At 40.3% G+C, this 11,214-nt stretch overlaps 1 protein-coding gene across 1 annotated transcript; it reads left to right on the top strand.

Moving 5' to 3' along the window:
* Positions 1–1,807: 1,807 nt before the first annotated feature.
* On the top strand, positions 1,808–4,351 carry N7484_005357 (uncharacterized protein; the record flags this gene model as incomplete). Its single annotated transcript, XM_057115776.1, has 3 exons — positions 1,808–1,904; positions 1,959–2,010; positions 2,062–4,351. The coding sequence occupies 3 exons, from the start codon at positions 1,808–1,810 to the stop codon at positions 4,349–4,351; spliced, it is 2,439 nt and encodes an 812-aa protein (XP_056975916.1).
* Between the last annotated feature and the right edge of the window lie 6,863 nt (positions 4,352–11,214).

Raw genomic sequence — 11,214 nt, 5'->3', positions numbered from 1 at the left:
ATACCGATATAAAAAAGCGCTTAACGTGGAAATTCTTGGCGGACTTCCGCCAAGGGCTACAGCATCCATAACCTACCGGGTGTGTACATATGTGAATAACAGTCGGTAACACCTCGGAATACTTTCAAGTTGATCCCAGAAGGGGTACTTGTGAAGTGACTTTGAAGAAATCACAACATTCATTATGGTGAATACACAAATCTTCAGCTATAAACGGATAAGAATGAATTATACTTCATCGGCCATTTCTTCTCAACATCCTCGACTTGATCCTCAACCTGTATGGCCGGATAACATTGATGCTGTGCTAGCGAACACGGCCCTCCAGCACTAAATGCGGATCCCAAGACGGTGATTTGTAGCCGTACCGTATCCTAATCCATTAGGCTTTACACGGTTTCCGGGTTCGGGTCTACAGAGACATCTTGCAAGATGTTCAAGCAGAGCGCCAATAAGGTTAGACCACCGAGGAGCCGCGATTGTAAAGATGGGGTGTCGACTCGTCATTTTACCAGTCATCAAAGAATGTACTTAACTCTTTTTCTGTCCTTAGGGTTTTTGCTAGTTACCACATGCCTTTTATATAGATAGACGATAACGGTGCCTTGGGCTCACCCTCTACGTTGAAATGGTAAGATTTGGGCTCGAAAATACTCTCACATCATATCTTGGTACTGAAAGATCCCAACACCCTCATGGATCCTTCAGACCCAGCTCTTACCACAAGATATTGTCAATCGAGTCTTACTTACCATCTTCAACAACAGATTCCGGCTACTGTTATGGTCACTCTTCATTAATATTGGGGTCATCAACGCTGCCGTGACATGTACCTAGATCCCCAGTGACCTGAAATCTTCCAGCGGAGCAACTGTGGTCCTCAACAACATTTTCGAGCGTGTGCAAAAAATGCTTTTCTTTCTCGTTGATCTCGGACACATTTTATATCTGGTATACTATCAGCTGATCGTGGATGAACTGACGAAGTACTGGAGCCCGTAAAAGTTCAACCGCACAATTCTTTCGTCTACACTTCGGTGGATGCCTTGCTTCTTCGGCTATTGTGGCTGCCAGAACGATACGCATAAAACCATTTTTTTATCCTCTTGACACTTATTCTCTCAGCATCACGCTGGTCTCTAAGAGTCTGGCAACCATTCTCGTTTTGACAAGCGTCGATTAAGCTAATGTCCAACGCGATGCAAAGGAATCAGGAATGAGTCTATTCTTGACCAAGCCTGTGCACTGATGATTGTCGAGTCTACAAAGCCTATATGGGAACCAAATTACCCTGGTTGCCTCGCAGGCAGTGACATAAGGCCTGACGGAAATTGTTAAGTCTTTGTGATTTGGGATGTATCAATCTTGCACTCGCCAGTGTTTGCTTTGTTCGCCGTAATATGGCCGGTTTCTGACGCTCAACACACGATGGAGCAGGCTTGTTCCTTATTTAAGATGGAAACACACAAGCACAGTATCTCTATGGATACTTGGGGTAATAATCCAGTACTACGCCAGTAGGTTTAAAATACTGTCTAAATTACACGATTCTAATGTCTCATAAAAATTCATTCGGTTGGCAAGATATAAAGTTGTAACTTATAGCACATAGTGTTTGGGGTGTTCCGCTCGGCTGTGAGTTATGTTACGTTAACTTAGCCTGTATGGTTACTCAGCCGTTCAAGCTCGGTACCAGATGGAGTAGACTTCCAACATCGGAATTTTTATCCGATTATATAATCAATTGGAGAAGAAAATGCATCATAATCATCTCCGGACGACCCCTCATCAGCACCACCCGATCATAATGGCTAGGGGGAGACCCAAATCGCAAGTGGCCCCGTGTCGCTTTTGCAATAAAGAATTCAAACGCTTTGAGCACCTACGGAGACATGAGCGTATTCGTCCGTACCCCACCCTTGGCTGATTCTCCTTCCGCATACTAACTTGAGAAACAGATACTCACGAAAAGCCATTTGTTTGTCATTGCGGCCGCCCTTTCTCTAGACAGTAAGATTTCGCCTGCTAATTTAGATTGCATCGTTAATGGTCTCTTTGAAGGGATCTCTTGAGTCGCCACGAACGACTGCGCCACGCACCCGTCAGCGTTGAAGAACCGAACAATGCAGCAAACCAACCACAACTGAACAATAACGCCCCCAATACTCCAATGCAGGATATAGAGGGTTTTATACCGGACACACATTCAAACTTGGGGGGCAATCCAATCTACAGTACATCCGCCGTGGAATCCCAAAATGCAAACCTACTTCCGTCTGAGCTCTATGCTCCTGTTGGCACTTCTCATCTTGATGACTCCAACTACCAAATGGGTCTTAGTTTTGGACTGCTGGATGAGCTGGACCCCGGGAACACCGATGTGTTCTCATTCGATAATGTCGTCCCACCTCAGTTCTTGGATTCCGATATATCACTTTGCGATCTTTTCCAACGATTCCCTCGACAAGACCAGCTGGCTTCCCAGGGAGATTTCCGACCGACCACAGACCTAGTCGGGCTTTCATTGCCTCAGGAGGTCCCGTCTTTGACGCCCGCAGAGACACCAACCCCTCAGAACCCGCCACTTCCACCACAATTCCCTTCAACTAATGACCAGTTGCACAATGGAAACCTTGATGCAGAATCAGACACCGTGGGATGCCCTTGGCTCCTGTCCTCTGCGGCTTACAAGCGGATTTCGGAAAAGGTGGCGCAGAGCAAGTCGATCTTACCTGACTTTAAGCTTCCGTCCAAATTCACTCTCATCCGTTACCTTGAAGGATACTTTTGCGGATTCCATGATCACTTACCTTTTCTTCATCCGGTTACATTCGACCCACAAAATATTGACCTTGAGTTGTTTCTTGCGATAACCTCGTGCGGGGCGTTATATCGCTTTGAACACGCACAGGGCTATCAAATGTATGACGCTGCTCGATGTCTCGTGGACCGAAGCTTTTCCCTTCGCCGGCGCCGCACCATGGAAAGCCTGAAAGTTAGCCCCCCGGCGTCTGTGGGTACAAGAGGAGATCTATTTTCCCCATCAAAGACCTCTTATGCGCCCGAGTCAGCGGAAAGTTGCAGTAATCATGATGAGCTACACTCGCAAACATGCCTACAAAGGGCCCAAACTCTCATTATTCTTATATCCATAAGCGCTTGGGGAGAGCAACCACTTGTTCAAGATAGTCTTGCCTTGGGAAGCCAGCTTGCAGTACTTATACGGGAAATCGGAATTAGTCGGCCGGATGATACGACCGATATGACTCTCTCATGGACAACCTGGGTTAGGCGTCAGCAACGGAGACGTACCTTATACGTCGCCTACATTCTGTTCAATCTTCATAGTATTGCTTATAATGTCCCACCCCTGATTCTCAACCAAGAAATAGCACTTTGTCTGCCGTCCTGCGAGGCAGAATGGAAAGTGAGATCACAAGCTGGCTGGGAGCGACATCAGCAAGGTTACCATTGCCGTGAGCATCTTTTCACTATGACACTAGACCGTCTACTCCAGGGCGACAGTGTTTCTGATCACGGCGCCATTTCAGCTTTCTCAAACTATGTCCTCATACACGGTCTCATCCAAAAAATCAACCTCCAGCATCAAACCGCAACTTGTCTTCTCCATGATGGTTTTTCGATGCACCCGCGGTCACTAAAGCTAATGGAGACTGCTTTACGATCTTGGCAAGCTTCATGGGAGGCTACCTATGAATCCACGCTTGATCCTTGTTCACCGAAGGGCCCCCTGGGGTTCAATGCAACGGCATTGCTACGGCTGGCTTATATCCGGCTAAATGCCAATTTAGGGCCCTGCCGTGACCTTATCTCTGAGGATTTAGCTAGCGTACAGCAAATCTTCACCAGTACTGATACGATTTACCTTTCTCGCTCTCCATCATTAGACCGGGCTGTCTTACAGTGTATCCATGCTCTTAGCATTCCGGTCCGTGTTGGCATTCCCTACCTGGTACGGACCCAAACTTCTCACTGGAGTATTCAACACTCGATATGCAGCTTCGAATGTGCGTTCCTCTTAATTAGATGGATGCAAGAAATCGCTAAAGCTGTTAATGCCGGCGGAATGTCGGCGCTTCGCGGAGATGAGCAGAAGCTACTTGCTATGGTAACGAGTCTAATTCAAGAGACACATCTTCAAGAAACATTGGAATATGAGGAGGATCTTTCAACTCGAATAAATCGTCTCGCGGCTTCAACCGCTCGACTGTGGGCTGAGATATCCAGTGCCACCCATGTTTTTAATATTGTTCATCGTATCGGGGCTTCCTTGTCTACTGTAGCTAATATCTTAGAGTCTCAACTCCCCCGGCCTTGTATTCCTACCTAGTAGCTCTACCAAAGCTATACTTAATTACTCTTACGGCTCAGGCATGATATTATTAAATCAACATAGTAGCATTTAATAAGGTAAACTAAGCATAGGAGAGGAAAGAGAGAAGGAAAAAAAGAAAGATGTTTAATCTACTTTAGTATAAAAATAAGATATATTAAATATGCTTATTAAGAACTAGCACTGGAAGATAAAGAGTAGTAGCTTTTACTAGTATACTACCTCTAGGAGGCTAAAGCTCTTATTATCTCCTAGCTCCACTAGAAACGCTATAGCCCGAAAACTTAAGAGAGTTTAGATAAGATATAAGATTTCTAGAATAGATAAGATATTACTATAGTATCCTTATATATAGTAATTAAGTCGCTAATTATTTTAGGTTCTATAAAGGTATAAAGCGCGATCTAGTAAAATGTCTATTATATCTCTTTAATACTAAAGAGATAGTCTACTTTCTTAAGGCCCTCTTTTCCTAGTAATATAACTAATAATAGGGAAAGGATAGATATTATACCCTAGGGCTAAAAAGTAAAAGCTTGTTTAATATATTCTAGAAGTAGTAGTATCTAACCTATAAGGCTAAGATTAGATATAGCCTTAGTAAAGATATTTAAGTCAAGATCTATAAGATCCTAATTAGGTATAAATATTAATAATATTATATCACTAACGTTCTATAGGTACTTATAATAGTTATGATAGATAAGAAACTTTCCCTTAAAAAACGCCTAAAAGTGACTATATTTATTAAGGATATAGCTAAATTTACCTAAGTAATCCTATTAATAATAGAGATAACTTTCCTCTATAGCTAATATTAAGTATAGCTCCTTCTTTTCTATTAGCTAACTACTATTACTAGTAATTATTTAGGAGCGCTACTAAAACTCTACTTCTAGGATCTTAAGTTAATATTAATTCAGGATCTAAATAGAGGATATCCTTAGCTAGACCTAGATAAAACCCGCAGGATTCCTACTATAGGATAGACCGTGGCATAGGTAATTTCATAAAAACTAGTCCTATAAGTGTAGGGCGTGGTGGTTAAAAATGGTTTATCCCGTCCTATAGGCGGGACTAGGAGGGTATATCCCACCTACCTTAGGAAATAGGAATACCTATAGGCCTATAAATAGTGTAAATAGTTACCCTTTTTAGACGTGCATTATTTATATAGATTAAAAAAAACAACTATCTCTTGGTAAAACGCATTCTTGCAATATCTCGCCAACCAGGGGTCCTAGGACTCTAAGCCCTAGTTCAAATCGTCTATTATTTCAACGGCTACCGTTTGATCCCGATTTTACAGGGCATAATGGCAGCTATTGGAATTCCACGCCCGAACCGTGGTTCTATACCTACGGACCGCGGGGAAAATCAAAAATTCGTAGTGCCAAGACCTACCAGAAACGCGACAAACAATAATAATAACCACGCCAAAATGGACCAGCTAATAGCTACAGCGAATGCAGTTATTCGCTATATAGAGAATACTGGCTAGGATGAGCCTATTATCACCCGGTTCGCCGTCACGGTCCGCCAGTTCGCCGAGCAGGCAAAGCAGAGTGTTAGCGCTTAGGGCGAGATAGCTAAGGTAATCTCCACCCTTAAAGCTATTGCCGCTGACACCTAGCGATTAAATACCAGAATTGATAGTATTAAGAAGTTAGCGAGCTCTATAATATCTACTTCGACCCTATCGTCCACAGACCGCTAGAAAGCGTTCCGGGCGGGCGCCTAGCGTAGCATAGTAGCTTCCGCCAATCCACCCATCAACTATAGCGACGGCACGGCGTCGCTAGGTATAAGCAAGGTCGAACTCCATAAGGACCGCTTTATAACGGTTAAGGTAGACCTAACGTGCCAGGATAAGGTACGGTAGATAGAGGCAAAGACGATTATAGATAGAGCCAAGTAGGCTTTGGCAAATGGGCCCCCATTTCAAAATTTCAGGGCCCACCCCACCCCATAAAATCCATGCCCCTATATGGGGGCCCATATGGGGGCCCATAGGCCTATAAGGCCATAATTAATGCCTGATTTGGCCTGATTTTGGCCTGATTTAGCATAATCTTTGCCAAGCCTTTTTTTTTATTATAATCTATTCTGGTCTATATATGTATAGTAACCACTTTTCCTCCTATATTCTACCATATATATTGTAATCATGTGTAATATAGCTTCATATAAGCTTATTATACCCTAATACCCTAGTTCATCCTATATTTAGGGTAGCTAGATATGGTATAAAGTAGTAATTTTTAAAGTGGTTGATTTGCTATGCTGATGGGGGAGATATATATATGTAGAACGTGTAGCTTCACCACCTTACTAACCATATATCTAGGTCTTCGCCCTAACCACCCTTTATATATAATTTAAATAAAGAATAAGCTATATTATAAGGTATTAACCTTATATATAAGCTTATAAGCTCTATTTTAACTAGTTTAGGTAAGAGTTCTATAGAAATATAGGTTAGTCAAACTGGTGTTCCTAATTATATAGCGCGCGGGTAAGACCACTATAGTAGTAACTAATTAGGGCTATAGAACTAGACCTATATATAATATCCAACTAATTGGGTTCTAGAAGGTAATATCTTTAAAAATCCTTTTATCCCAGCTCTCTCTTAGCTCTATATGCCTAGCATGTCAGAATTAGGGTATCTAAACCCTCTCCAGAGCGACCTAATTACTCCTTCTGAGTCAATATCAACGTCTTACCCTACCTAGAGTACCCTACCTACCCTACCTACCCTACCTACCCTACCTACCCTACCTACCCTACCTACCCTACCTACCCTACCTACCCTACCTACCCTACCTACCCTACCTACCCTAGGTACCCTATCTAATGGAATTCTGTAGTTTTCCATACCTAAAGTAGGAAATCATGCTATATGGTCCTAATCGAACCATCTAGCCTTCCTTAAATGGTGGAAAATAACCCTAAATGGGTTAAAGGTTATTAAACCATCTCTAAGTTAGGTTAAAAAGGGCCCCTTAAAGATTTGGTCCCATATTAAGTAGGTTATAGAAGTTTAGACTGGACTACTAAGAGTACGCTATATAGCATGTCATATACTACTTAATCACCCTAATTAGAGTAATAGTGGGGGTTCTATTAATAGAACCTCTACTATTCGTCGCCATATTAAGAAATGCTATGATTCTAGGGTTATAAACCCTAGCCAGACTTTAATTTAGAGTAGCTTTGCCTTTGCTATAGTAAGCCTACTGCCCTACTACCCTACTACCTTATATTTATATCATATATATCATATATATTATATATATACTAACCCTACCTAGGTAATTCAATCAAAGCAGCATATAAGCTATCAGGTATAGCTTAAGCTACTTATGAACTTCTTTACTACCTACCACCTACCTTTTAATATCTTAAATAGTCAGTAATTCAAGGCCTTTATAGAAGGAATAGCCCAGCTTACTTCGGTCCCATCTATACCTTCCCCTCGAACCCTATCTCGTCGCCTACGAGATAAAAGCTTGAATCAATAAATAACCGCTTTAAGAGCGCTTCTAGAAGGTTCTAAGCTATTAATTGCCCTAGATTGCTAGACATCTCCATTCTACCAAGGTTTTCTAGCTATTATAGGCTATTTTCTAGACCTAGACTAGAACTATAGAGAGGTCCTACTAGGGTTTAAACCCCTACATGGCACCTATTTAGGTAAGCCTAGCTCCCTAACCACCCTATATAATATAGCTCTATATAATATAGCTCTATATAATATAGCTCTATGTCTGAGATTGGCAGGGTAACTGGTTACTAATCTCAGGGAATTAGATTAGATGAATAAGGTAATATGGTTAAGCTAAGCTAATTCAGGGTCTTCTCAGGAAATTCTCAGGATAGAAAGTGGAGAAGAAATTAGCATAAGATTTAAACTATTCTGCTAAAATACGAGAACTAAATACCTGAGATTTAGAGAAGAAATCAAATAGAATAAATAAATTAAGTAAAATATCACATGATATGATATAAATGAAATAGCGGAGAATTCCGGTAAAAAAGTGCGAACTTAGAGAATATGTAAGGACTCCATTCTCTAATATACCCCCCTAGATTTAATAGCATGTTAAATCTATATATTTAGTAAGTAAATCCTATAAAATTTATTAAATTCTGGAATATAACTAAGGAAATATAGCGGGTTAAACTGTTAAAATTAACTAGACTAGTTAGATATAAGGTGCTATATATTAACTATACTAAGCTATTCTATAAAGCGTTATTATTATTAGGATAAAAGATGCTTAGTTAGTCTATTAGTAGGTATCTCTAAGGTTAGAACCTACTTAATTAGTAAGTTTCTATTCTAGACTTCTTAACGTAGCTAGTTCTATTAAATATCTATATGTTTTAGCTTAGTCTTAAATATTAAGTCCTACTTAATAAGGAGATTAACTATTTACTAGTTATTGTATTATAGGATAAAGGGCTCTTTAAGATCGAACTTAATTAATTAAAATAACCGTTTAATCTAATATAACTATTTAGCGGCTATTATTATAGATAGAAGCTTAGCTTTAGTTATTAACATAGTAATAGTGCGCTGCTTACGCGATTTCTAGTTAATAGCTCTACTATATAATAAGAAAATATACCCTTCTAAGCTCTTTTAATTAAGATTATCCATAAAGCTAGCGTCTAAGGTAGCCTAGAATAGCTAAGTAGCTAGCTTGCGCCTATTAAATTTAATAGTAAGGTATTTCGTCCTATATAGATATTTAATGACGTGATCTACTATAGTAATATATAATACACGTGCCTTAGTTAAGAATATAGATAGAGCTTATGATAAGAAGTATATGTCTAGTCATATAGATATGACGTTAAAAAGAAGGCTTCTAATACGCTATTAATATCCATTTAGAGTGGTATATAATAGAGGTAGTTTAGTCTTAAATTCCATTAGTCTTTTAGATAGTAATAGGGTCTTAGGTATAGTATATCTAGTAAGGTTAAAATAGTAAGTAATTTTATTAATATATATATCCTATAAGATCTATAATCAATGAGTTACATATTCTTAGATAATTCGCATCCTGATAAAATAAGATAATTCTCTATAATCTTTTATCTTAAAGCGGTTATAAAGGAATGACCTGATTTTCTACGCTAATTTAGCGTGTTTCTAATGATATATTATTAGTATATTATCTATAAAGACTATAATAATCATGTTCTATCCTATATATAGATATAGGTCTTCTAAAATTAGGTTAAGACCATATACTCTTAATGCTTCGCGGAGTTCTTATTGCCATAGAAATGGGGTAATTTAGAGACTATATAGGGCTTAAAGAAGCTTTAAAATGTGTCCTTTCTATCTAAATCCTAGTAGATAATAATAGAAAACGTCGTCTATTAGCTAACTATTTAAGAACGCGTTAATAGTGTCTAATTATATGGTTTTAAGGTTAAATGCGGCTATGATAGCTAATAGAATATATAATATAGTGGCGGCGAGCGTGGTGGCGCGCGTATCACGATCCTCTATGATCTACTAGTCTCTATATATATATAAGCGCGCTTTATGCCTTATAACATACCTATTTAGGTCCGTTTTATAGGCGAATACCTACCTAATAGGTAGGATTTAGTATATTAGACACAATTTCTATAGAATAGGTCCATACTTAATATAAGCCTAAGAAATGAGGTCTTTCTTAACTAGAATCTATGCTTTCATTTATTCTAGCTTCTTAAATTCTACCTCTATTACTTCTCTAAATTAGACTCGAAATTCGTGTGTTTTAAGGTTATAATAACCTTCTAGAGGTAGTGGAATATCCTTAATATAAGCCTTCTTTAGCTAGCTTATTAGCGCGGTAGAGAACGCCTGGATAAATAGAAATAGGGTAAGATTTGACTTAAAACGTTTAGCGTTATAATCCTTAAAATCCATATTATATATGCTATCAGAGGCACGTTTTAGGCGGTTATTTACCATATCTTCTATAGACTCTAAGTCGTCTAAATCATGGGCAGGATTATCGTTAAATATTAGATATTCTAATATGTTAAATCGTGAATTATTAACTAGGATCATAGGTCTCATTACTAATATAGCGGGTCTATCCGCCTAGTTTATTTTAGCCAAAAAGGACGGTTCTAGGAGCTGGTTGATTTTGGCTAAAGAAGATGGCTCTAGGGACTAGTTAGGTGATCCCTTCATAGTCTCTGGTATATATAGAATATTACCTAAGACCTCATCCTCCTTATCCCCCTTAGAACATATATCCTATATTTCTACTCTAAAACAAAAACCATTTGTGCGCAGGCAGCCGAAACCTGCACCCTTTGACGCTGGAAACGGCCGCGTCGGCACAGCTCCTCTACGCACGCACCTCTCCTACCACGGCCACGCACCACCCCTACCCCCTTGTAACAGACGGCGTAACGATGACCACAAGCCGGCCCCCACCTGCGCGCTTGCACCCATACCATTTGCACTTGCTCAGCCCCGGTGTGCCCTCGTTGCCTGGGCGTTCCCAGTCTTTTCCATGGCCTTCCAGTCAATCACTCCCAAACCACCAAAACGCTCCTCCGTCTTCCTCGCCGCCAAAAATGGCCGCCTTTGCTCCAGCTCTCATTGGCTACGCTGGCTTTATGGTCGCTAGCCATAAAATCGGCAACTTTCCCTACCTTGCCCTCCCTCGTTCAACCTCTTCTTTTCCTTCCCAGATCCCCTCGTGGCCCCTCACGTTTCGGCCCCAACACGCTCTTTTGCATGCTCTCTAAGGACTCTGCTCTTGCGCATTGCACAACAAATCTTTTTGTCTCCTGCCTGCAGCCTGCGCATTTTCTACTAATAAACCGATCCAAGC

This window comes from Penicillium longicatenatum, assembly GCF_028827895.1.
Source record: "Penicillium longicatenatum strain IBT 33135 chromosome Unknown contig_2_segment0_segment0, whole genome shotgun sequence".
NCBI lineage: Eukaryota > Fungi > Ascomycota > Eurotiomycetes > Eurotiales > Aspergillaceae > Penicillium > Penicillium longicatenatum.
The sequence above is the reverse complement of the archived record's forward strand: the minus strand, read 5'-3'. Positions and strand labels throughout refer to the sequence as shown.